Consider the following 27779-nt stretch of genomic DNA (forward strand, 5'->3'; position numbering starts at 1 on the left):
ATTTTTCATTCTGCATAATTCTAGAGTTAAAGAATCATTGTGAGCCACTAAGCTCAAAAAAATTGGTCACAGTCCCTGCATGGAAATTGTACAGGACCTCCTCACCCCCTGCAAAATTTATGCTACTGATAAACTAATCTAAAAAAATAGTGTACACTATATAGGATCACAATAGCTGTCACCCTACATGGACAGAAATTGCTACATTTTTCAAAGAACAGTAGTTTATCTCCATGAGGCTGTAAAATCATTGAATCTGTTTCAGATTCCAACAAAACACCTAATTTAATTCATCAACCCAATTTATCATAGCAGATAACAGTTGGGAATCATATAGGTTTCTGCTGATACTTAAAGTTATTTTGATCAGTGAGATCCACTGAGACATTGAAAATTTTGAATTATTTGACAATTGTATCTTAAATCACTGTCAATGCTATATTTTTCCAAAGTTAATATAAATGTGTTGTTTTCTCTCTTGTTCTCTTTTTAGAAGAAACGCAAAACATCGTTTGGTTTCCCATCCTGACATATGGTGGAAATGAGTGAGGAGAACGGTACCACTGTGACAGAGTTCGTTCTTCCTGGAGTATCAGATGCCCCTGAGCTGAGAGTCTTTCTCTCCCTCTGTTCCTTCTCGTATATGGAGTCACAGTTTGGGCCAACCTGGGCATGATTGCACTGAATCAGGTCAGCTCTGGACTTCACACTTACAAGTACTTTTTCCTCACCCACTTGTCCTTTGTGGATTTTTGCAGTTCCATGATCATCGTGCCAAAGATGCTATCCAATATCTTAAACAAGGAAAAATCAGTTTCCTTCCTGGGATGCATGGTGCAATTCTACTTGCTTTGCATGTGTGCAGTCACTGAGGTCTTCCTGCTGACTGTGATGGCTTGTGACTGCTTTTTGCCCATCTGTAGTTCACTGCTGTACATGCTCTCCATGTCCCAGAAATTTTGTATGGTCCTGGTCTCTAGCTTCTACATCTGTGGAACTGTGTGTTCTTTGGTTTACTTGTGTTTAGCTCTTGAAATCCCATCCTGTAGGTCAAATGTAGTCAACCACTTCTTTTGTGATTTACCCCCTCTCTTTACTCTTGCTTGCTATGTCATGTCCATTATTAATTGGGGCCACTTTCAGTGAAATTGTCACCATCGTGATCATCCTCACTTCCTACTGGTTTATTCTCATCGCCATCCTGAGTATACGCTCTGCAGAGGGAAGGTGCGAAGCCTTTTCTACCTGTGCCTCCCACCACACAGTGATTGCAGTCTTGCAGGGAATCATACTTTTCATTTATTGCAGGCCCAGTTTTTGCAACAGTGCGGATACTGACAAAGCAGCCACAGCGTTTTACACTGCAGTGATTCCCAGGCTGAATCCCTTGATCTATGGCCTGAAAGACAAGGATGTGAAAGAAGCTCTCAAGAAAGTGTTGGGATCCCAACTGCCTTTTGAAAAGCTATTTTCTTAGCTAGACTCAGGGTTTCGTTAGAGATCTTTAGTGAGGGGCTTGTTTTGGGTGGCTGTGAATGAAAAGTAAAATAAGGAAGTATTATTTGAGCTAAAGGACAATGTATGCTTTTTTGTTTTCTAGTTGCCTATCTTATTTAGACAAATCTTATCCCTTTTATTGGAGAGTTCAAGTGCATCTGCTACCTTTGCTGCTTGTCTCCAATCTTTAACTGCCTTGAATGGGTTTTTAGAGTGATATTGTTAGACTCAATTTCCTGGTCTGAGATAACATCAATAGATTTCTAACAAAGTGCACATGAAAAGATATGTCTTCTCATCATCCTTAAAGTGTGCAACCATTCTTATTAAATTGACTTCATTTTTTTTACGTGGTATGAGTATACTTTTCTCTCATATTCTGTTTTTTTCATGAAAATTTGAACTAAATTTCCTATTTGTATTTCTGAGTATTTTTTAGTTTTTTTGTTTTTCTCTTTCTTATTAATTTTTTGATTGCAAGGTAATAATTTTAGAACTTTTAAAATCTTCTATTCCGCAAAATAGTGATGATAATACTCTACTTTTCTAACATTTTCATGAACATTAAATACTATATCTTAAGTTCTTTGCACTACATATGGTATATTATAACTGATCAATAAGTTATCTGCTGTTGTTGCTATTGTTTGTAATTTTACCTTTTGTTCTCTGTTTTGCCTTGTCTTGGTTAAATAAGTGGATCATATATTTGATGCTGTACCTTTTTAAGCTTTCGAGCTCTTGTTAACATTTTTTTCCTCTGCCTGGTATTATTCTAAGCATTCACTATATTTTCTAAATCTATTATATTCTAAACCTATTATAAATTAGATTCCCACAGCTTCTGAAAAATAATTAGTACACATCCTGTGGCTTAAAACAATAGACGTTTATTCTCTTACAATTCTGGAGATCATAAATTTGAAATCCACGTAACTGGGCCAAATTCAAGGTGTCAACAGGACCATACTCCCTCAAGAGGTTGTAGGGGACAATCTTTTCCTTATCTCTTCCAGCTTCTGGTGGCTGAAGGTATTCCTTGTCTTGTGGTTATATCACTTCTGTCTTCAAGGCTAGCATCTTCAAACCTCTCTCCTCTCCATCTTTTCTACATTTTCGTGTGTGTGTGTGTGTGTGTGTGTGTTTAAAATAATCTTCTGTCTCTCTCTTATAAGGACACTTAATGCGGTTTAGAGTACACCCTGATCATCCAGGATAATCTGCTCATCTGAAAATCATTAACCTAATCACAACTTCAAGCGATACTTTTCCAAATAAGATGACATTTATAGGTTTCATGGATTAGAGCCTGATACACATAAGGTCCATTTTCAAGCATAACACACCCATCTTTTAAAAGCCAAATCATAATTTAGCTTTCCCATGTTCTTACAATGTTGACACTTCATTTTTTTCTTGCTTTCTTAAGATTTAATTTCATATTTGTTATTTTCTATTTTTTTGTTTAAAGATTTTATTTTTATTTTTTCTCCCCATAGCCCATAGTACATAGTTGTATATTCTTAGTTGTGGGTCCTTCCAGTTGTGGCATGTGGGACGCCGCCTCAGCGTGGCTCTATGAACAGTGCCATGTTCGTGCCCAGGATTTGAACCGACGAAACACTGGGCCGCCTCCAGCGGAGCATGTGAACTTAACCGCTCGTCCACAGGGCCGGCCCCTATTTTCTATATTTTTGCTGGATTCACTAATGCAACTTAGGTCCTTGTTGCTTTAATGAAGTAGGAAGAACTCGGGACTCGAGATTACACACCTCACCCCAGGTTCATAACCAGATGAGTTATTTTGAGGAAGACACAAACTTGCTTAATCTCAAGTTTCTGAAATATAAACTGGGGATAAGCTGCTAGCCTTAGAGAGTTATCATTGGACTTAAACATAATGACAAAACTTCAAGGACCAGTCCCATAAAAAGTACCATTATTAATGTTTTTTAAAAAGGAATCTTTGAGGGTAAGGATAATTTGGAAATATTCCAGTATCCCTTGGTGAAGACAGCTACTCATTATTTCTTTAAATAGATAAATAAGTAATGACTAAATGAATGGAATTATATTGTGCTTATGATGAAAATATGGCTCTATATTGGTTTTCCAATGTTTAAGTGGAGTGAGATTTACCATACCACCCATGATACTTCGTATTTTAGGGTGAAGTTAAGAGAAATGTCTTTCACCTTTGGTCCTTCAACTAGAACAGGATTTCTCAACCGTAGCACTGTTGACATTTTGAGCCAGACAATTTAGTGCTGTGGATGTCTTTCCTGTGTACTATGGGATGTTTAGTAGCATTCCTGACCTTTACCCATTAGATATCAGGACCACCCCTCCCCACATTTGTGAGAAGCAAAAACATCTCCAGACACTGTCAAAACTCTTATAGAAAGCAAACTCACCTGAGTGTGGAGTCACTGGACTAGAAAGCATCAATATACTGGAGCTCTAGTCTCCTCAGAGGAGCCTTCAGGATTAAATTTTCCTGTGTTTAAGAAGCATTTTCAGCTATCCAGGTGCTCACATTTTAGTCAGTTATCAGTTTGATCTCTCTCTAGAATCTACAATGCCCCTTTCAGAGACCTTGGATCTGAGGGCTTCAGCGACGCAAAATTCCCCCCACTTTAGCATGGATAACTAGGAGTGCCCATATCCTGCTGAGAGATAGACACACTTTTCATATCTAAAGACTGATTGTTTTGTTTTATTAGCACTAAGGATGGATGCTTTCCATTCAGCTTCACAAAAAACTTGACATAGCAGATCTGCCTTTCCCTCCAAATGTCACTTCATAGGTAACACCTCTAGTTGTCTGGGAGGAATCAAGGTGCTCTGGGTGCTCCTCAAACATGTCTGAAATCAGCCACATAAAAGTTTCTTTGTGTTTCTTTAAGTGGTTTTGTTTTATGCATATAATCTGGTCACTCCCTTACTTTTAAAATATAGGGGTTGATATGTTTATCTCATTCTCTTACTATTAGCATCTCAATTTTTGGGTGAGGACCATGCCTTTCCTATGCTTGGTGGGTCTCTTTCTTTGCACTTAATGGGATTTGGAGAAGTTTTCATGGCCAGTCTTCAAAAGACCCACTGATTGGTTTCTGGGTGGATAGTAGTGAGCTAGTGACTTAACTATGGGATTTTGCTGGAATTATTGGAAAAGAAGTTTCTTTCTGCTGAGATTTATCTTATGGACAGATGGAATCTCAAAACTCCTCATATCTCTCTTTGCCAAGATAAATATATGTAAATATAAACACACACTCATATATATACATAACTGGAAATGCATATTTTTGTATAATATGTTTATATTTCCAGTATTACCTTTCTTCATTAGTCAACACATTCTCTATAAATCTCATTTCTGAGTCTCCAATCATACCAGGGACTTTCCAGTCTCCATGTAATTGCTTATTTTTTTTCCTCTACCATCTTTCGTTTACTGTTCTATACTTGATAAAATTCCTAATGTCGAGTTCAACTTATCTTCCTTTTCTCTGTTTTGTGCTTAGAACACTGCCTAGCACAACATATTTACAGAGTAAATGCATTTAGTGAATGAAGATTCTCTGATCCATTTATGAACAGAATTCCATTTGAACATAAATGCACATGTAACACATACCAGAGTCATTAACTTCACTCATAATTGGTTTTCTATTTACATGTTGACTTTCAAGATCTTCTAGTTCTCAATACCTAGATAAATACATTTTTTCTTCTTTCCAGTTTATTCCACCATTCTATCACATAGAATATCCTGATAGTTTGATAAATTGCTTTGAGTTGGTTAAATCTAACTAGATAGCAAATATTATAATCCAATTTTATATACAATAATCTAGTATGTTGAAAGCCCAAACATATTTTTCTTTGAGACATCCTGAGGAGGTAGAAAAACACATTATATCATTTCATTTCTTGTTTAACCAACTCCTCAGTAGAACTGTTTAATTGCTCACATACATTTTCCCCCTGGGATTTGGATATTAGTGTGTGTGTTCCTGGGATCTGATGTGAGATTGGAGAGCTAATCTCAAAAGACTCAAAGCAAAGTATAAAAGATCTTGCATTATTCTAAGGAATGACGGCCTTTTTAAGGGAGGCACAAATTTATTCTATGAACACAAAAGGGCTGCCCAAATGGATTATAGAAAAGGTAGCAATGGGTCAATTTTTTAATCTTTAACTGTCAAAATAGATTTTTCCAGTGAACAATGAACCGATGCTGAGAACAGTGTAGTAAGAAGGTGAATGAAAGAAAGTGATCTGGCAAGTGTTCTTAACATAATCCTAGTATATTAGAGCTGGATAGGATTTTAAGTGTTCATCGTCTTATAGTCAATTATTTTACACATAAGAAACTGATGTTTAGAGAATAAACATGCCTAGAATGACACTTTTTGTCCTCAAGGTATTTTCAACAAAAACAAGAGCAACAAGATGGGCCTGGGCCCGTGGCATAGTGGTTAAGTGCGCATGTTCCACTTTGGCAGCCCAGGGTTAGCCAGTTCGGATCCCGGGTGCGGACATGGCACCGCTTGGCAAGCCATGCTGTTGTAGGCATCCCTCATATAAACTAGAGGAAGATGGGCATGGATGTTAGCTCAGGGCCAGTCTTCCTCAGCAAAAAGAGGAGGATTGGCAGCAGATGTTAGCTCAGGGCTAATCTTCCTCAAAAAACAAAAACAAGAGCAACAACAAAAAAAAGCACATTTAACACATGATCTTCTTAAGACAATCCTCAGTATTATTGGATTCTGATTTGGAATCTAAACACAAACACAATTCTCATTATCTACTATTTCTTTTTAAAAGTTGGGTAGGTTTAAATATAAATTAAAGCTGACCCAATTTGTATATCATGTTATTTATTTTATCTTATGGTAATGCATTGGAGTGAACAGTTATCAACACAAATAGAAAGATTAGGGTGCGACTAGGGGGTTGGTTTTAAGGGAATAGAAAACAAGTTTCAAAAGCAGTGACTAGGGCTCAATATAGAGAACTTACTGCAGGAATATGTAAATTTGCTGAACTCTTTCAGAAATTTTCATTCTCGCCTGAAAATTGCATAGAAGAATAGATTATTTGGCTTCTCTTTGGACTCCACTTAATTTTTTGTTTCTTCTATTCTTTTCCCCTTCCATTGTTCCATTTGGCTTTCATATTTCATTTTTGAATCCTGAAGGTTTCTTTCAGTCTTGAAGTGTGTAACATCCTTGAAAGATTCTTACAGGTAAATATTCTTCATATAATTTGATTTCTTTATTACCTTTAATTCTGTGATTGGAAATAAGGGGTTTAGCAGAAAACAGCTTGCACAAAGAAGTGATTGTTCCCTAGGACTCAGATCCCAAGCTTATTTAAGCATAGTCCCTAAGATAAGATTTTCTTTGATGCCTACTTTTTAATAGTTATTCTTCATAATTATCAAAAGAGATGATGGCACAGTAATCACTGGATATAATTTTATCTTTCCCTCACCTTCACAGCAGTGGCCATTGCTCCACTCCCAGATCAACTGACAATCTTATGTCTCATATTTGTAGACATGTATAGATGAACGGTCACTCAATGACAATTGATAGTTTCGAAGGAGGAAGCCACATATATTTCAGCAAAAGAGAACTCCAAAAGAGTTGGAGTAGCTCAATGATGCTTTCTTTTTTTAATTAACCCTTTTTTAGAGCAAAAAGGAAAACCTGGTTGATAATAAAATAATAAATACTAATGTCTAAGGAAGCTCAAACTTTTCTCAATGGTTGAATAATAATACTTAATATTTATTGAGTGTTTGCTATGTGAAGAGCACTCTTCAAAATATTTTATGTGTAATTGCTCATTTAATCCTCATAATTACCTACAGACAATGTTCCTATAAAATGTAATTTACATATCAGAAAATGAAACCATAGAACTACCGAAATTTTGCTACAGTGCTACAAATATTAAGTGATAGATCCAAATTTAAACTCAGGCAGTCTGACTCTAGGGTCTATGCTTTTAATCATCACAACATACTGTCTCTATTACTGTGTCGAAAGAAGTAAACCTGCCTGTTCTAACTCATGCACTAAATGAAAATTGAAGTTAGTTTTAAACTGATATCCTTATATCAAATCTGGCACATTAAGATTTTGGAAAATAATGATATTATTTACTCCAATCTTCTTCCTAAGTTTCACCATCTCTGACGCATTTCCATCTCTTAGAAGGAATTGTTTATTGAAGAGTGCTCTAGCCCAGTGATGCAGAATTTCCAATCTCTGGCCCTCGCTCTTTGATTGCCGAGCTATGCAACCCTGGACTGGCTAAATGGCCTGAAATAATAAAGTCCTTTTCAATATAATTGAGAGAGAGTGAATTATTAACATATTTGAAAAGGCTATGAGAATTAAATTAGATATGAAAGTTCATTGAAAATTACAAGATGAAAATATGTTAATACCAGATATTCACATCTACTCAGAATTCAATTAATTTACCTAGAAACAGAAGAAAGGTAGAAAATAAACTTTGAGTAATAATGCAGAATCCACAATTTCTATGGTATTTATATTTCATTCTCTGTGTCTCTAAATGTATGCAAAGTTTTAGTAAAGACATTTCGTTTTATTGAAAACCTGGAACAAATTGAGGAAAGAGCAGGAGGGTAAGACTCTTGTAATGTTGTTAGATCAGGTTCTGAGATGGAGGATATGGATAGAAAATGGAAATACATGTTAAATCTGAAGGTATTTAAAAGCTGAGCTTGTACAGGACATGGAATCATTTAAGAGTTTAAGCAAGAAGGAAACATAATACAAAATCTATTTTATATATATAACTCTTGCAGTGGTTTATGGATAGATTTTTTAGCATGTTTGAAAGTAGGGTGAGGATTGACTGGAGGGAGGGAGGCCAATTATGAGGTTCAACTGAGGAAAAAGAGGGATGAAATTAAGTAATGGAATGGCAGTGACAAAAAAGAGTAAACCTTGGATATCAGCCACATTTCCATATAGAATAAAATAGGTGACTTCATTGACTCACAACTGTTATATTTCCAACATCAGAACAGTGAAATAACAAGATGGTGATGATGTTGAGGCTGTAAGAAAAAAGTCATTTAACAATTATAATTTGACGAGTAAGGTACTACATTATCCTATCATAGATGGTGAAAGTGAAACTCAGTGATTAATTAGCCTGCCCAAGGTTTCACAACTACTGAGTGACAGAGTTATGATTCAGTCACTTACATAACTAAATCAGAATCGTTCTTCTTTCTATTTTATTAGTGGATTTCAAAAAACTCTAAGGACTTCCTTTGTTCCTCAGAGGCAAAGCCACATTTCAAGATAAGAAATTCAGAACTTCTGCTCCTCTGTCTATACAAGGCTTCACTTGGAAGAGCAATGGTTTTATTTGTTTTGGAAATAAACGAAAACAACACAGATGGGAAAAAAGACCATTTATTAAGACTTTGCTCTTTAGTAGTATGGTTGACCACCATCACTTGACATTGGTGGAAGATGAGAGAGTTGAAGAAAGTAAGAGTGAAACCCAGGCCTAGAATTCAGCAGCTGGTTTCATGGTGGTACCATTTGATGTGAAAACAATAGCTTTAAGGCACAGACATAGCAAATTATCAAATTAACAAAATAAAAGTGAAACCTACGCATTATATTACTCTAACTCTGGATATGTCTAGGTACTATCAGGATGCCCAAGTGGGTTTAGAATTACTGTTCTATTTATTTCGATCATTTTATTTTTATTTTTTGTTAAAATTGAGATGATTATTAACATTGCCATGATTACTCTGCCACAATTTCAAAGTCTAGGAGTGCCACAGAGAATGGAGGTGGAGAACTGCACGGCGAAGACTGAGTTCTTTCTCTTGGGATTTAGTGACCATCCAGAACTTCAGAGTGTTCTTTTTGCTGTGTTTTTCTTCATCTACTCTGTTACCCTCATGTGGAACCTTGGGATGATTTTATTAATCACAGTCAGTTCCTACTTGCACGTCCCTATGTACTTTTTCCTCTGCATATTGTCCTTCATAGATTCGTGTTCCTCCTCCGTTATTGCCCCCAAATTACTTGTGGATTTGCTTTCTGATAAGAAGACCATTTCTTACAATGGCTGTGCCACACAGTTTTATTTTTGCTGCTCTTTCATTGACGTGTTGTCTTTCCTCTTGGCTGCCATGGCTTATGACCGGTACATAGCAATCTGCAACCCCCTGCTTTATACTGTTATTATGTCCAAGAGGATTTGCTGCCACTTTGCAATTGGAGCATTTCTAGGGGGCACCATGAGCTCAATTATTCACACCACTAACACCTTCCATCTGTCTTTCTGCTCCAAAGAAATTAACCATTTCTTTTGTGATATCTCCCCACTCTTATCTCTGTCCTGCACTGACACTTACATACATGACATTGTTCTGGTGGTCTTTGCTAGTTTGGTGGAGACCATCTGCCTTCTAATGGGTCTTCTCTCTTATGTCTGCATCATAGCAGCTATTCTTAAAACAGGTTCTGCTGAGGGAAGAAGAAAGGGGTTCTCCACTTGTGCTTCCCACCTGACCGTGGTCACCATTTACCATGGTACCCTGATCTTCATTTATTTGCAGCCTACCACTGGTCATTCACTGGATATGGACAAAGTGACCTCTGTGTTCTATACATTGATTATACCTATGCTGAACCCCCTAATTTACAGTCTAAGGAACAAAGATGTCAAAAATGCCTTTAGGAAATTGATTAGCCAACAATTGCTTTCTTAAAGTATGAAACGAAGCTTGACAACTTTACAGCCTTTCTGTTCCTTGGCCTTTGATTCTAACTGATGAAAAAAACCAGTTTAATGTGAATGTTCCCCAATTCTGTGGGTAATGAGGTCTCAACCACAGATTAGGGTCAGAATCTAATGTCTGAACCAGGCCTGCTCATATCATCTGTATTATGTTTAATTCTTCATCATTTTAAAGTTGAAATTTTTATAACACACCTTCATTGTTGGTAGAAGTGTAAATTATTGTTGTCTATAGAGGATAACGTCTAACATTTTCTATGAGGATAATTTTTCTAACACATGAAATTTAAATATCTGTGCGCCATTTAAACTAGAAATTCTCTTCTAGGAATTTAATCTATAAAAGTTCACTACTTTCAAAAGTATTTGTTACATCATATTTTGTAGCAGCAAATTATTTCAAACAATCTAAATGTTTATTAATAGGGAACTGATTAAAAAATAAAGTTGATTTTTTAAATATTTATTCCATAAGTAGATTTACTGTGCACATAATGTTCTATATTTCAGATTCTTACTCCTTCTCTCTCCCTAGCCTAAATTTTACCACAATTACTCCCAATATTGACTAGACCATTGATATATCACAACTCTCTTTTTGTGAAAGGAAATAAATACAATTCACTGAGACTCATTTTCCATTAATTGTTTCCATGTGAATACATGCACACTGTACCTTAGCTGTTCAAACTCTACTCACTCTAAAACCCCTTCCTTAAATATCAACTCCTATGTGATTTTTTCCTGACAGCTGATTCAATTATAGACAACATCTCAAATTATAAACCTCACTAGAATCTCTTGTGCTTTTTTTAAGACTCTCAGCATTTTCTGTCTAATCACGCAGTTAGTTGTGTCTGTTCTATTCCTTTACTATGCTTGCTATTTAATTATTATTCTTGATTTGATTCCTTGCCTCTTTATCATACTATCTTCCCCAGTGTAGATACTGAGTAAATTTTTATGAAATAAACATGAGTATGTTTACTATGGTTTGTGCATAATTTAGATTATATGCCAGTAATAGACAGGAACTATATTTTTCTCTTTTAGCATTTTTGGATCATCTCCAAAGGGGTACTATATATGCACATGACTATTACAAGATATCTTCAAGTATAGTGACTTTTTCAAAAACAATTTTCAGGGGCCAGCCTCATTGCATAGTAGTTAAGTTTGGCATGCTGTGCTTCCGTGGCCTGAGTTCATGGATTTTGATGCCGGGCACAAACCTACACCACTCATCAGCCAAGCTGTGTTGGTGACTCACACACAAAATAGAGGAAGATTGGCACAGATGTTAGCCTAGGGCCTTCCTCAAACAAAAAGAGGAAGATTGGCACACATGTTAGCCTAGGGCCTTCCTCAAACAAAAAGAGGAAGATTGGCACACATGTTAGCCTAGGGCCTTCCTCAAACAAAAAGAGGAAGATTGGCGCAGATGTTAGCCTAGGGCCTTCCTCAAACAAAAAGAGGAAGATTGGCACAGATGTTAGCCTAGGGCCTTTCTCAAACAAAAAGAGGAAGATTGGCAATGGATGTTAGCCCAGAGTGAATCTTCCTCAACAACAACAACAAAAAACAATTTTCAAATATCAACTATATAAAAGTATAGCTCTTAGGATATTTTCTCAAGAATATATTCAGTCTGAAATCTCTTTATTTAGGCAAACAACTAAAATTTCAGAGGGAGGCTATCCTCTGAGAGGCAGAGATGGGAACTGAAACCAACAAATGGTGAAATGATAGTTTGGTCAGCTTCTAGGACATGACCCATAGAGAAGGTATGGCTGGAAAGTCTGAAGTTAAAGTCCTAACACAAAAAAGTGAGTTTGAGTAGTGAGAAAAAGAATGAACTAGAGATTAAAACGCTCTGGCAATAATAAGATATGCTGGGTTCTAACTCTAGGCCACAGTTCCATTTATCACAGTGGAACCAACTTGACCAGAAGAGTTTTGTCCATCCAGATCAGTGGTGAACTAAGGCTCTGGTGAGTGTGAGTTTTCAATAGGGAAGAACAGAATGGCAGCTTGAGGGTGATGAGAACCAAACACTTCTTCCTAAGTATTGAGCAGAAAATATTCTCTGAAGTGCATGGGATCATCACAATAGGAGGATGTTTGTTCCTTTGCAGCTAAGTGTACCATTTCAGCCATGGCCCTTGAGATAGGACCATACAGAATAACATAAAATGAATAACTCTGGGGTTGACGTTATAAGCTCATTTCATGGCAATGTGGGGTCCTAACCTTAGATCAGAACAGCATCTGGTCTGGAAGTTGGAATGGTGTGGCCAACATGGGTAACTGTGAAGAAACATGCTCAATTGTAACCAAGAGTGAAGGCATGGTCAGGAAAAAGAAATCCTAAAGTAAATTGGCTGAGAGCTCCAAACATGACTAGAGGCTAGGATCTGCACCTGGACTCTGACAGATCAGGTGAGCAGGCTCTAAAGTGGACAAAGATGGATCCTGGAGACTTCAGTTCATGACATGATGCCATGAATGATTCCTTCTTTTCTTTTAGCATCAGAGATTTTGTCCCTGATAGGGAATTAGTTGGCTATGGTCCCAGAGCTAACAGGTAAATGATATTATATAGATTTGAACTCAGGACTGTCTCACTTCAAAGTCTGGTTCCTACTGTAGACTCTTTCCCATCTTTATCATTTTCCTAAAATGAATAAAAAACAAAAACAAAACACTCTGCTTTCCTAACCATCTGTAAAGGCTATTAAGTCAAAGTTTTTAAGCGAAAAGGTAAAAAGGAAAAGAAGAATATATTTTCCTTACACATTTATGTGAAAGATGGCCAATGAGGTTAATTTTACATAAAATATGCCTAATTTTTATAGATATGAATATATTTAATGTATTTTTAATAAAGTACATTGAGTTGGAAAGAGGTTTGGACAGTGATTGATAGGTCCTGGTGTGTGACATATTTTATGAAAAACAAATAAATCATTTAAGGTTATAAAAGAAAATGTTTATGAGAAAATGAAATATTTTTGTCTAAAACTGTTCAATTTGTAATATAAGACAAATTACTTGCTAAAAATTGCATGTTCTAATATGTGTTTTCATTCCTATTATGTTTTGACTGTATAACACTCAGCACATTTTATACTCTAAAGAGATATATAAATTAGGGAAGATGACCTGAATGAAAAACCTGTATAGCCCATTGATCTTTCCTCCTGGAAACCGGAAAGAGTGCTCCCATGTTCCTTTCATGACGACAACCTAAAATAAAGTGAATACTCTTGAGAAGCTAAAATTGTGTTATGTTTTTCACAACTGGATTAATTACCACTTGATTACAGCGTGAACAACATATTCAATTAACTTAATGAAGATTTTGGAATAGATTGCAGGATTACCAAGCATCCAACCACTCAGAAATGACCACTATTAAAATTTTGTTTGCAATATGATTTCAGTTTATTTCACAGATACACAGAAAGCCAATATAAATCATTACAAATGGAACTCTAAAAAAATACTTTTCATTCTTTTTCCTGGGAACATATATTTATGTCAATAACTCTTCCTTAACAACTTAAATATAATCAATTGGGCACTTTAAGTTTTCTTTTTTTATTTTAACTAGTATAATGCTATGAACACATAGGAGAAATGGAATCCTCTTCTCCAGTTCCCTTTGAGAAAGAAGGTCCAGATACATTACCAGTAACTTTCATTCAAGCAGTTTCTGTAAAGTTGTCAATAGCACCAAATCTGTTCTCCTGAGTGAGGGCAAGAAGGGAAATCCACAGGCTGAAGTGAAGACTGTGGGGTGCAATACAAATCCAGAGCTGCTGATCCTGGGGATGTCTGTTGATGTAATTGAGGAAGAATGCTGCAGAGTACTCTGAGAAGATTTTTAAATCGAAGAATCTCTGTCCCAGATTCTTATTTCAGCCAAGGCCAAAAGATAACAAGTGCAGACGGATATAATCTAAAATGAACGTACTTGAATAAAATTAAAGAAAGTAGTTCTTTTCTTGGTAAATTTTAAAAAGTTCATTTTTCCATCAGTTTTTCAGGCTACTTCCATTCATTCATTCAATAAATATTTTTAAATGGCATCTTAGAGCTGAGCATTGTAAATAGCAAAGCAGAAAAATGGTTAACAAGACAGCCAAGGGCCATGCCGTTATGGAACTTTTAGTCGAGGGAAGGAGATTTCTTTTTTATTCTTATTTATTCATTTACTAATTATAGATTTCTGAGTGTTATGATGATACACTTACAGAGCGACACTAGTACATCGGAAGGAGGCACCCAAACCTAATTTAACCCACTAACGTTCCCTTCTGTCTCAACAAGTTTATTAAACTCATTGTTTAAAGACAAATTGGAATGTTGATGAGGGTAAGTTGACTAGAAATGGGGACATAGTTTCTACGCCCATTTTATATCACAGAGGCATACCCATGAACAAAGAAGAGAGGTATAAAACTATGCTTTTTGCAAAATCAAAGTGAACCTATTAGTACTCATCCTTAGTTTGGAGAGAAGAGTAAGATAAGTCATGACTTCTTTCTACATTCAATTTAAGCACAAAGGTAAGTAACAGGAAATATCCAGAAGATTGTACTGGTGAGACTACAGAAATCCATGTCAAAGTCCTTGGACTTTAGGTCTCAAAACCTTTAAATAAATACTTTTATGTGAACACCTGAAATCGCCCAGAACATAATTTAGTGTTAATTACTTTTTCAGGGCACCATTCGCATCCTTATTCCTTAAGCTATAGATCAGTGGGTTTAACAGAGACTAAAACTGTGTAGAAAACGGAGGCCATTTTGTCTGTGCCCATGGAGTAACTTGAGCTAGGTCTCAAATACATCAACAGAAGTGTGCCATAAAATATAGCCACAGTGGCTAAGCGGGAGGTGTGTGTAGTGAAGGCTTTCCTTGGCTGAGTTCATTCTAAGATGGTAGTTATGATGTAGCTGTAGAATTATTCTCTACCTATTTGTGAATTTTCCTGTTTTCTTCTTCTATGTGTTTTCTAGTTTCCTATCATTGTGTGCTTGGTATGATTTTAAACTTCTGTGGCATTTCTGAATGGAAGCTCTGTTGGCTATCAGAGCTGGGATTTTTGGGGGCATGTTCCTCAAGTAGCAACCACAAAAGCTGAGGTGCAGATGCACGTACAAGCTCCTTCCAGGGATATACTTGCGACTTGGAGGGGGCAAGAGTGAGAAAGTGGCAGAGGTGTCCACATGTTTTTCTGGGCTCCAGGGAGGATCTCAGTCAGCCACAAGACGCATGCTAAATTAGCAGCCTGTCCCTCAGGCAGCAGCTTTTAATGTATGCATATAGAATCCATTCAGGGAAAGACTTAGAGATAGGCTTTTCTGCCCTCTATCTGTGCTCTGAACTCTGGTGTGATAGCTGCAACTATTTATGGCTTCTCTTAATAACTACTTTTTTATTTGCTACACTCTTGTGGGCCTTGTGGAAACAAGCCCCATTGGCTCTCAGGGCTAGAGGATTTGGAGATCTGCCCCTCTGTTGAGAGTCTTAGATGTTGGGACTCTAGTTGTGGGGTCCAAACCCTTTACTTCTGAGGGAGAAACTGAGAGTCAGAGGTTTCCTTCCAATTGTATGCCCCTGTGCTGCAGGTTGGATTTATTACAACAATTTATCTTAGTTTTGCCTAGCCAATTCAGTATGGATATTTTTTCATTCTTCTGATGTGTAGGAGTCACTTGCTAGTTTCTCGATTTCCTTCAGAGGAAATTGTACCATGTGTAGCTGTTCATTTGGTGTGTCCACAGGGAAAGGGCAGTTCAGGAGCTTCCTATTTCACCATCATTAAAGACTTCCCTTTAATCCCCCAAATGCTTTATTTGGACAATAATATTTTCCATCAGTCACTGGGGACATGTGAGAAGGATGTGATGTAGAGAGACTAAGAAGGGGGAGAGGATGATGAAAATTGAAGTAGACAGGCTAGAAAACATCAAAAGCTTTGGATGTGGTATTCCCTATTTATGTAGAACATCAGGATAAAAGAGTCATTATAGGATATCTGCCCAAGCATCTATTTCAGTCATGTATCTCCTAAAAATAGTCCCTATAATGTATTATTCAACCTAACAAATTCAGGAAGAGGAAGCCCACAATTAATTCAGTCAATTCTAAGTTTGGAATTTCAGTTTTGAGCTTAAAATTCTCTTGTCTTTAATTCAAACCCTCTCATTCTGATAAAACTGTTAATATGCAGATAAAATCAGTCTTCAGATTTTACAATATATATTTGTCATAAGGAAGGGAGGTAAGTTAATTAGATGACACATTTACATCCTCTAAATTAGCAGCAATCAACGGAAATCCCATTTTTCTTAGACAATAAATTTCAAACAATGTTTTCTACCATGCTGCTACTCATAAGTAACAATTCCAGAAGAGTATGTATTAATTGAGGAAATATAGTTCAGCTGAAAATCCTTAAAGCCTTTTGTCAAAAAAAAAAAAAAAGAAAGAAACAGTGTCCATAGGATGTTTTCCATCATAATACTATGTGATAGGTCACAATGTCCCTTAGAAAATCAGAGAATCTTTTTGGGCTTTACTTCCATTTTGAAATGTTTTCCCACAAAGGCATTTTACAATGGCAGCTAAAAAATCCAAGACATTCAGTGGCCGTTGATTTCTATAGTTGTAATGGATAATAAAGACTGACCTTGAGTCTTCCAAGGTCTGTCAAATATATGACCATATCCGTGTTGTCTCAACATGTGGATTCAGTGCTTTAACCATCAGAAGCCATAACAGAGACAGATGAAATAGATAAATATCAAAAACACACATAGACAAATGCTCTTTACTTCAAGTGTAATTAACATATATGTCTTTACAGATCTATTACTTTAGTATCCACAATCACTTTATGTACTTTCCTAAAAGTTATAAAATATATATATATATATATTCAAGCTGCATACCACAACTTAGTTAATTTTATGTTACTGACAACTAATAAAAGCAGTCAAAAATGTTATGCACAGTTTTACTTTATTGTATACATGTTTGTTTTGCCTTTTGATGTCCCAAACACTATGCAGGAGCTTTGGATAACAAGGATGGAATTCTCAGTCCTTGAGCAAAGATTGTTCACAATTTCATATTAGAGGCATTAATTTAATAAACAGGGTGATATTAAAAGAATGCTTAAAGGAGATAGTTGTCTGTGAACTGAAAAAAGGCATTTAACTAGAGCTGAGAAAGGTGAGGAATGGAAGAGAAGCTTCCTGGAGGAAGTGATGGAGGAGCTGATAGTAAATAATTACAGCACAAGTGCTGGCCCCATGGCCGAGTGGTTAAGTTCGCGCACTCTCCTTCGGTGGCCCAGAGTTCAGATCCTGGGCACGGACATGGCACTGTTCAGTAGGCCATGTTGAGGCAGTGTCCCACATGCCACAACTAGAAGGAACCATAACTAAAATACACAACTATGTACTGAGGGGATATGGGGAGAAAATAAAAGCAGGGGAAAAAAAAAGAAGATTGGCAACAGATTTTAGTTCAGGTGCCAATCTTTACAAAAATAAAATAAATAAAATAATTACAGCACAATGATGTAATTTACCAAGGCACTTTACATGGCTCTTTATAACCTATCCTTGGGATTCTTTAATGCTAAAATGTTACGAAACTGGCCACCTCAAGACTTCTGTAACTGTCAGACCCTCTTCCTAGAATCCTTTCTGTTCCCCAAACTGCACTTTTTTTTTTTTTGAGATCTAAGACTATTTAAATATTCATCTCCATCCAGGGAAGCTTTTCTTCTACTGACTAGATTTTGATATTTTTTCTAGATTTTTAACCTCCAGTTTTTTACTTTATGAAAGTTTTGAGCCTTAATATGAATTATTTGAGTCTTTAGTTAATTAAAGTTTATTTACTTTTCTAGACTCTAGGATTCATTTGTATAGAAACTACTGGATTCATCATGAACTCCAAAGCATCTAGATGCGCAAAGAGAACATAGTGATATTTAATACATAAATACAGATACTCATTTATTTAAATGTGAGAAAATTATGTCTCTCTTGTATCATATTATATAATTTTATGAAAACAACAATCATTAAATGCATGTGAGTGTGTGTGTGTACACATAATATACGTACTTAAAACAATCTTTTATTTTTCAATTTTTCTAGGGCCTCTTTCACATCTTTGTTCCGTAGGCTATAAATCAGAGGGTTTAACATGGGAATCACAAGGGTGTAAAATAATGAGGTTATTTTGTCTTGATCTAAGGAGTATAAAGAACTCGGTCTAAAATATGTAAAGAGCATAGTTCCCTGGAAAATTGCTACAGCAGTTAAGTGGGAGGAGCAGGTGGAGAAAGCTTTGAACCTCCCTTCAGCTGAGTGGATCTTCAAGACTGATATGATAATATAACAATAAGAGACAAGAACCCCTGAAATGGTGCTCAGTTCAATGAAGCCAAAAACAGTGAATAATACCAACACATTGACTTGTGTATCAGTGCAGGAAAGGAGGAAAAGTGGTGGTAAATCACAGAAGAAATGATTAATCTCATTTGACCCACAGAAACATAAGCGGAACGTTAATGTGGTGTGTATCAAAGCATCTGCCATTCCCACCAGATAAACCCCGGCCATGAGCAGAGAGCACACTCTATTGGACATGTTGACTGCATAGAGCAATGGGTTTCTAATGGCCTTGTATCTATCAAAGGCCATCACGGCCAATAATAGACACTCAGAATCTGCAAAGGTACACGAGATGAAGAATTGCAGAGCACAGCCAAGGAAGGGGATTGATTTGTTCTTGGCAAATACGTCCACCAACATCTTGGGACCAATTGCTGTGGAATAACAGAGGTCACAGAATGAGAGGTGGCTGAGGAAAAAGTACATCGGTGTGTGCAGTTGGGAATCCATTCTAATTAAAATGATCATTCCAAGATTTCCCAAAAGATTAATGAGATAAACAACTAGAAACATAGTAAACAGGATCACTTTCATCCCAGCGTTATTGGAAATTCCCAAGAAAATGAATCCATTCAAGGAGGAGCAATTTTCGCCAACCATTCCTCTTTGTTCTTACCTAAATTTATGAAGAAATAATCCAAAAAATGATAGATACATTTTAACTTTTCTGGACATCCACATATATCTGAAAGGCAGAATACAGTTTCTTTCTATTTGTTTTCTAATACTCAAAAAATTATCCAGTCATGTACCCAGTCTTTAAAGAAGGATTGCTATATATTTGATAATGGTAAAAAATAAATAGAGACAGATATTGGAAAATTTTTATCTGAGTTACATATCATTCATGATCTATGTGATTTTGTACAAGGTTTATTTCTCCAGGCTTTAACTTTCTTATCTATGACAGTAGATTTAGATGAATTAATATCACAATTCTGCATTCAATATAATATGGAATAGACAACAATATTAGTGGAACCAGGTTGTAAGATGTAGGACTGAGCATTTTCTAAGCCTGAAAATAGTCCAATGGAAGCAAAAAATGATTACCATTGTTATGTTCCTCAAAAAATATGATTGGCTTAAAAGACTTGATGTTAATTCTAGAAACAATGAATACCATTACCTAATAATAATGAAATGATTACTTTACTGTTCCTGCTCTGTTACCTTTAGTTTTTGGTGAGACATGAAATAAGCATTAAACCTTTCCTCTAGAAATCTGTTATTACTCTGTCGCAATACTCATTCCCTGTTTGTGGGAGTTGTCTGGTGCCAACAGATGACCCTCTTGACCAAAGAAAAGTGCTAAAAAGAAGTGAGAATGATAGAATGTAACACATGCATTTGCATCTCTTTGGTTTTTCTATAGATGCTTAAATTTTAAAAATGTAAACAGGATGAGGGACAATAAACGTTCCTGAGACATATAGGCTTCTCTTCTTTATGGATGTGTATATTTATGTGTATGTCATGTGTTTGCATGTATATATGTCTTTGTTGATATATGAGAATAGGAATGTTGCTGATTTATTTTTTTCTTAGAGTTAAGTAAATATAGCATGTGGTTCACATGGAGGTGAGTACGCATGTTGCTATTTGTAAGGTGCTATCTAAATTATTTCTGAAATAAAAAAACTTAAATTCATGTACATACTTCCCCAGTGATAAACAGTTTTCCTGTGACCCTGGATTAAAATAAAATCATTAAAATGTTATTTTGTGGGTCCTAATAATTTCAGTCAGTTCAGTTCTGAGAAAAAATATAATTTTTTGATGATAGGCTGCTCAGTTTATTAAACTGCGTAAGCAGATGTAAAGTCAATCATTTACAAATTTCTCTTTTTTCAAAAATATCCCCACTATTTCTTAAATTTGGAGACTCAGGAACCTACCTGAGAGGAGCAGTGCTTTCTGTACTCGCTACATGTAGCTGAAAAGTAGGCAGATGGCACTTTATTTTACCAGGTGGCATTTTATTTTACCAGGTAGCATTTGGGACTTAAATCTCTGAAGCTTCCACCCTCAGGCTTCAGTGTATGCTAACATGGGATTAATTATATTCCTTGTTCTGTATTTTCCCCTGTGAGTACAGCAACAACTTTAGCACAAACCGAAGCTTATTTCTTCACTATTGTCAACACGTTCATCTGACAGTAATAGAAGTGAAAATTACTTTTTTGTTGAGCTTGACATTGACACTGAATCTATACTCTCTGTCTCCAGTCAAAGCAGCAATTCAATAAAATACAAAATGATCCTCTACTTAGTAATTTCCATAGCCTTTCTATTTTTCATTTTGTTTCTCTCATTTTTGAAGCATTATCTTTCACCACCTCATTTAGGAATATTGCTATTCTTTGATGCTACTATTTTTATTGAGACATAATTTTATATACTATAAAATTTACCCTTTCTATGTATGCACTCCTTTAGTTTTTGTATTTTCACAAAATTGTGCAGCCATCACCACTATCTAATTCCAAAACATTTTTCCTCATCTTAGTAAGTAACTCATACTCATTACCATGCAACTCCTCTTCTTGCCTCCCCACTACTCCTGGCAACCACCAATCTGCTTCCTGACTATAGGAGATTGTTTATACTGGGTAACTCATATCTTGGCATTATATATTATATGGGGTGTTTTATTCTCATTAGTGGTCTTCTTTTACTTAGCATAGTGTTTTTAAGGTTCATCCATGTTTTAGCAGTTTCTGAATTTCTTTTTATATGGCTGAATTATATTTCAATTTTTGAATGTGGCACATTATCTATTCATCAGTTAATGGCCATTTAGGTCTTCTCTACTTTTTAGTTGGTATTAATAATGGTGATTAAACATTCCTGTCAATGGAAACTATAAAGGTCACTTTCTTCAACAAGCATTGTCTCATTCCAATCCCCAAAATGCATCTCATCCATCCACACTTTGTTGATTTTATGACTCTATCACATTCTCTACATTTAGTAGACTATTTTTTAAATTATGTTCATTTTATTCATATAAAAATCTCTATTACATTTAAGGGTTTATAAATACATTCAATTTTTAATTTTATATTCCCCAAAGTCCCTAGAACAAGGATTTGCAAAGGTAATTGTACCCTAAATATCTAATGTTAAATATTTTAAGTTTCTTGAAGTGGAGGCTGGAGTATGAATAGCAATACACTAGCTTTGGGAATTTTTATCTGCTAATATAGTTCCTATGTGTAGGGATGATTCAGTCAAAAATTTTTCCATGGATAATCATTTTTCTGGGATACGTTTAGTTTGCTACTATCCATACTAGTTCTTTAAGTAATTGAGAATAGCAGTAAGTTTGAATTTCATATCCTCCCCAAATACTTCCCAAGAGATGACAATGGAATTCTCCATACTTCTTAAACCTTGATTATCCATCTTGGAATCTGTTGTGACTGGGCTACTTCCCAAGGTCCCAGAGCTAACTCTGCTTTCACAAACACAATAACGATTGAAACGCCTGTCACTCTTCCTTCTATGTGGTTGCTGTTCCAGTGCTGCTTCATTCAGTGGCTTTGTAAGTATGTGCAAAACAAAGAATAAAAAGGTTGCACATTTTCTCATGTATTTACTTAAAGTGTTAAAAACTCTTAATAAAAGAATCTGGAAGGGGAAACCTCAAAGTTCTGCAATGGACTATGATAGTTTGGGCAATTAAAGACGACTGCACACATCATTACACCGTTTTCCTTAGAGGCATAGTTCCTATATATCCTCCTGTTGAACTTGTGCTTTCCTTCAACCACTTTGACTAACAGAAGTAAGCAGAAATGCTATATGTCTCTGTTGAGAGCTTCCAAGTAGGAAGTCCAACTATCCTTCTGGATAAACCATATGACCGACTCTGAGCCTACATGGAAGGGTACCAGCTGAGTCGATCTTTCTAGGCATTCTCATCCTGGTGCCAGTTATGAAAGACCTTATAGCCTGTCTCAACTTTCAGTTGAATACTTCATTGTGACCTCAGTCAACATAAAGAAGATAGAATAATTGACCAATGATCACTGTTTTAAGCCATGCAACGTTTATACAGTAAAACGCAACCAGAATAGTATACAGAGAATATAACCAGAGAGAAACTTTATTTCAGAAAGCATTTATTTTTACTATCATGTAGTTTTTCATGCACACACACAGATATATATATTCGATTAAAAAAAGGAAGCTTGTTTCTAGACTCAATTCTTTAACTATCTTTTTGTCTTTGATTCATCAGAATACCATCCAAATTTTCTATTTCTAAGTTTCCTTAGCAGAACTAATGAGTCTAGAAAGTTCAAACTAAAATTTCCAGTACTAAATGGCTATGAAGAAATCCCAAAAGCAACGAATGAAAGCCTAACACATTCTGAGATGAGTACCAAAAATCAACCCTAAATTGCATTAATAGTGAGAATAGGTGTGGTTTGCAAGAATATCTGGATTCTATTAACAATTTTGGAAATGGACAATGGGAAAAATGTACTGACCTTACACCTGCGGTATACACTCACTTTTACAATGACGGCTGATTCACAAATATCAAAGTTATCACTATTCATCATATAGTTTCCTCTCTGTTTAGTGAGTCAAAACAAGAATTTCTATAAATAAGAATGTATGATGCACTTAAGTTTCCTTAACAATTATTTTATTAACTCCTTACAAGAAATGAGTGATACTGCAATAGCAGTTCAGATACGTGTTATATTCAATGGTAAACTAGTAACATGAGGAACGTTGGCGATAGAGAAGTGTCCCCAGAACACTGATGTGTATATAGTATGGCAATTTTATCATGTGGCCTAAAAAGAAAAAATAATGTCAGTAAGCCACATTGTTTACCCTCCAGGAACACAATGCAGTATGTGTATATATGTATGCAGTCTTTGTAAGTGTGTGTGTGTTTCTATATGCATGGACACACATATTGAATTGAGGTGAAAGAAGATTGGTTGTATTAGATTTGGTATCCTGTTTCTGTAGCAACTGTTACAGTATTCGTTCAATTTTGCTTAATAATTGGTAGGGATAATATTTATAGTCAATTTTATAGCATGTACACACACACGTGCACAAACATACACAAACACACACACACACCTATGGAACATTTTCTATATAGTGCTCCATGTATGTGTGCATGCTTGTGCAAACTAAAAATAAACTTTTTGCTAAAATATGGCAGAAAAAAACAGTAAGAAGATATATTAAGATTTCCTACGCAAATCAGACAGGTGCATCCTGAATTCAAATCAAACATCATTTATGGACATAATTTAACACCTAGCAATTGCTTTTAAAGTTTGTAAATATTCATAAGACATAATATCATCATCAAACTCCTATTCTGAGTTCAGATCTTTTTTATGAAATGTGTTACATACCTCCAGAGAAAAGTCTACTTGAATGGAAAATGACTAATACTGTATTATATTTATTACTACTGAACACTTGAACATTACTAACATTTGTGTGGAAAAAAAAATGAGGTGGAGATGGCTGAATTGCCCAATTCCGGGGAGTAAATAGAAAATAAAAAAATGTAGTGGCTCCTGAAATTGTGCAACATGGCAACTCTCCAGGATACCCTCCATATTGGTCACATTCTGAGTGAATCAAGAGAGACTACTTCAAAGAATAGATTACCATGCTTCACATTATGTTCCCAATATTAAGATACCAAATGTACTCCTGTGAGAGATATTTTATTAAGAGCTCAAACAATATAACTAATTGCTAATAATTACATACCATTTAAACTTAAGATACTGATGCATTTGTGTATTCAAGATGCTTGCTATCACTGTTTAGTTCTCTGGTACACATTTGAGGATGTAGAATTTTCCTTGGTCTTTTCAAATTAGTTTTCCCCTCAGTTGCTTTCATGTCTTCAGGGATGTGAAAATCCCTTAGATTACATTTTGTTCAAACAGGATGTAACTGTAGCTTCTTATACAGGGCTGCTTTTCCAGACCCTGTAGACTAACTTCCCTTCACTCTACCCCCTCCCAATGATGTAAACCTGAGTCTGTGGAGCTACAATATTATTATAAACTGCATAACTTAATTTAACTCTCAAATGGATCTGTTTCACTAAGAATAGAATTCTTAAATAATTGAAAAAAGACAATCTGTAGGAGAAATTTTATACATCAGATACAAGCGAGAAAACTTCATATGTAAGGGTTTTCAGATGACACTAAAGCAATGCTATGTAGGCATATGACTACCTAGAAGATCACATTCTTCAGAAAATAGTTGTCTGTCCCTGAAACATTAAGCATTATGACACAGATTTTATTTCCTGATAGTGGCCCCAAAACACAGTTTCCCTGCCGCTGGAGGAAAGATTAGAAATGCCTGTGGGTGGATAAAAACATTGTTGTTCTGCAAGCAAGACAGCACTTTGAGTAAGATGAAGATTAATTATATACTGAGCTATTCAAGGAAATTAGGCACTATATTAATTTTACAAATATATTATGAACACATTGTGTACAAGGAACTGATAAATTAAAAAAAATATATATCTTATCATTGCCTACAATCTGATAGTGAATAGACTTTGTTTTGTGGAAATTTGTTTATAGTGTAATATGCATATGGAAAACTTTCACTGAAGAAAGTATACTGCAACTAAATTTTCAGAGCTGAAAAGATCCCCCCACCCAACCAGGCCAAAAACACATTAGTAGCATCTTAGAAATCATCCCCACACCCATCACAAATTGATGTACAGCATGATAGGTTAGTTTTCATGTTTTTGAGGTATATAGTAGTACAATCATACAGTTTTATGCTTTTTTTTGTCTTGCTCGTTTTACTCAACTCGTTTACTATGTTTGTGAGATTTTTCCATGTTGTTACATGTGGAAATAGTTAACTCATCCTCATTGCTGTGTAGTTTCCAATGTACAAACTTACCAAAGTTATTTATCTAATTTGGAACAGGAGTCAGCAAACTATGGTTCATAAAGTTTTATTGGAATTCAGACACATCATTTTATTTATATATGGTTGAGGTTTTTTGTGTGTCTGTGTGATACAAGAAAAATCCTGAGTGATTATGACAAAGAGTTTATGGCCTGCACACTCTAAAATATTTATGACTTAAAACTTTTAGGAGAAGTTTGTCAATTCTTCATCTATTGTGTTGGTAAAAATTTGAGTTGCTTTCAGTTTTGTGTTATTGTCAATAAGACAATGGTGAATATAACTGTACACGTCTTTGGGTGGACAGATTAACTCATTTCCCTTGGGTATAAATCTAGGAAAAGAATTTTGACATCAAGCACATTTATATGTCTAGATTTAGTGGATACTTTCGTACAGTTTTACAAAGTAAAGTGCTAATCCTCATTTTCTATTCTAAATGTGTAAGAGCAACAGTTGCTCCACATCCTCACCAATATGTGATATTTCCATTCTCATTTTAACCAACCTGTAGTTGAGTCATAATACTACATTTAGGTATTTATTTTTGTTTCCTTGAATACAAATAAAGTTGGATATTTGCTTCTATGAAATGTCTATGAGTTTCTGAATTTGAATAACAGGCCACTAAAAAGGGTCATTTTTAAGTGTTTGATCTTCTGAAATTCATACTATCTGGCTGGCTTTATTGTCACCACTATTTGAGGTTGAAACAGCCAAGAGATGCAGTACAATTCTTTGGTGTTAAAAAGAAGAGACATCTATTTTTCTTTTTCAAAACCTTTCCAGTACTGGGATGGGTTTACACAGTAGTAGATTCATATTTCATTGAGACAAATTGCATCAGATGGAAAGGATCTTAGAGCTAATCTAGATGAATTCCCTATTTTACATAAGGGTAACATGGGTATAGAAAAAAAGAGTGACATGTTAAATACCATAGTGATTTAGAGTTGCATTATTACCTGGTTCATAGTGTGTTTCTGGAAAGGGAGATGTCCAGGGAGGTTAAAAATTACCACCTCTGACTTTAAAACTGGACCACTTACTTATTGGGTTATTGAACATTCTTACTGTTCTATTTCTAAAAAATATAGTTACATACCCTATCCCCATAATGTATCTGTCTGTTCTCTGTATTAGACTTATACCCAATCCTACTTTTGATATGTCATACTTACATTTAAAGATTCAATGGCCAGGATGAAAGAAGGAGTCAAGATATAAAACTTGACTATAATATTAACCAACTACACACAGTCATTGATAACATTGTATTTGGACAAAGATATTTGCCATCAGTCATTGGTGGATGTGTGAGAAGGATGTGATATGGAAAAACTAACAATGGAAGGGGATGATGATCATTGCATTTTGCAGGGAACACTCATTCATTTATTCAATAAATGAATAAATTTATTTTGAATGTCATCCTGTAGTTGAGTATCGTAAACTGCAAAGTAGAAATATTGGAGGACAAGACAGACAAGGGACTTACATTTATGGAACTTTGAGGGAGGGCAGGACTTTTTAATTTATTCTTAGTTATTAATTTATTACTTATAAACTTCTAAGTGCTACAATAGAACATTTATAGGGTGATAATAGAACAAAGGAAAGACACAAATAAATGTAATGTAACCCACTAACACTTACTCAGACTAAGCAACTTTATTAAACTATTGGTTTAAAAAAATATTGGAACCTTGGAAACTTAGAAGAGAAAGTTGAGTTGACATGAGGGGAGGGATTGCTCTGCCCATATTTCCCTGGATAACAACCATGAACACAGAAGGGAATTATAAACAGACCTTCTTTGCAAAACAGGAAAATTATTCTATTACAACTCTTCCTTAGCTTGGAGACAAGGATAAGATCAATACTGAAGGCTCTCTACACTCAATGTAGGCACAATGATAACCAATAACAAATATCTAGAAGGTGTATTGGTGAGACTACAGGAAGCTATGTCAAAGTACCTGAACTTTAGCTCTCAGAATCTTTACATAAATATTTTTTGGTGAAAAAGCAATT

The 27779-nt window shown here is 35.5% G+C and overlaps 2 protein-coding genes and 1 pseudogene across 2 annotated transcripts; 2 read left to right on the top strand and 1 right to left on the bottom strand.

The window, feature by feature from the left end:
* The first annotated feature begins 541 nt into the window (after positions 1-541).
* On the top strand, positions 542-1477 carry LOC124233614 (olfactory receptor 5L2-like; annotated as a pseudogene).
* Positions 1478-9355: 7878 nt separating this feature from the next.
* LOC124233617 (olfactory receptor 1020-like) lies at positions 9356-10288 on the top strand. The gene has a single exon (XM_046650763.1). It carries the CDS (start codon positions 9356-9358, stop codon positions 10286-10288), a length of 933 nt encoding a protein of 310 aa, XP_046506719.1.
* Positions 10289-18467: 8179 nt separating this feature from the next.
* Positions 18468-19403, bottom strand: LOC124233618 (olfactory receptor 5W2-like). Its single transcript, XM_046650764.1, has one exon. The coding sequence runs from the start codon at positions 19398-19400 to the stop codon at positions 18468-18470; it is 933 nt and encodes a 310-aa protein (XP_046506720.1). The 5' UTR covers positions 19401-19403.
* Positions 19404-27779: the final 8376 nt, after the last annotated feature.

The sequence above is a fragment of the Equus quagga genome, unplaced genomic scaffold, assembly GCF_021613505.1.
Source record: "Equus quagga isolate Etosha38 unplaced genomic scaffold, UCLA_HA_Equagga_1.0 207779_RagTag, whole genome shotgun sequence".
NCBI lineage: Eukaryota > Metazoa > Chordata > Mammalia > Perissodactyla > Equidae > Equus > Equus quagga.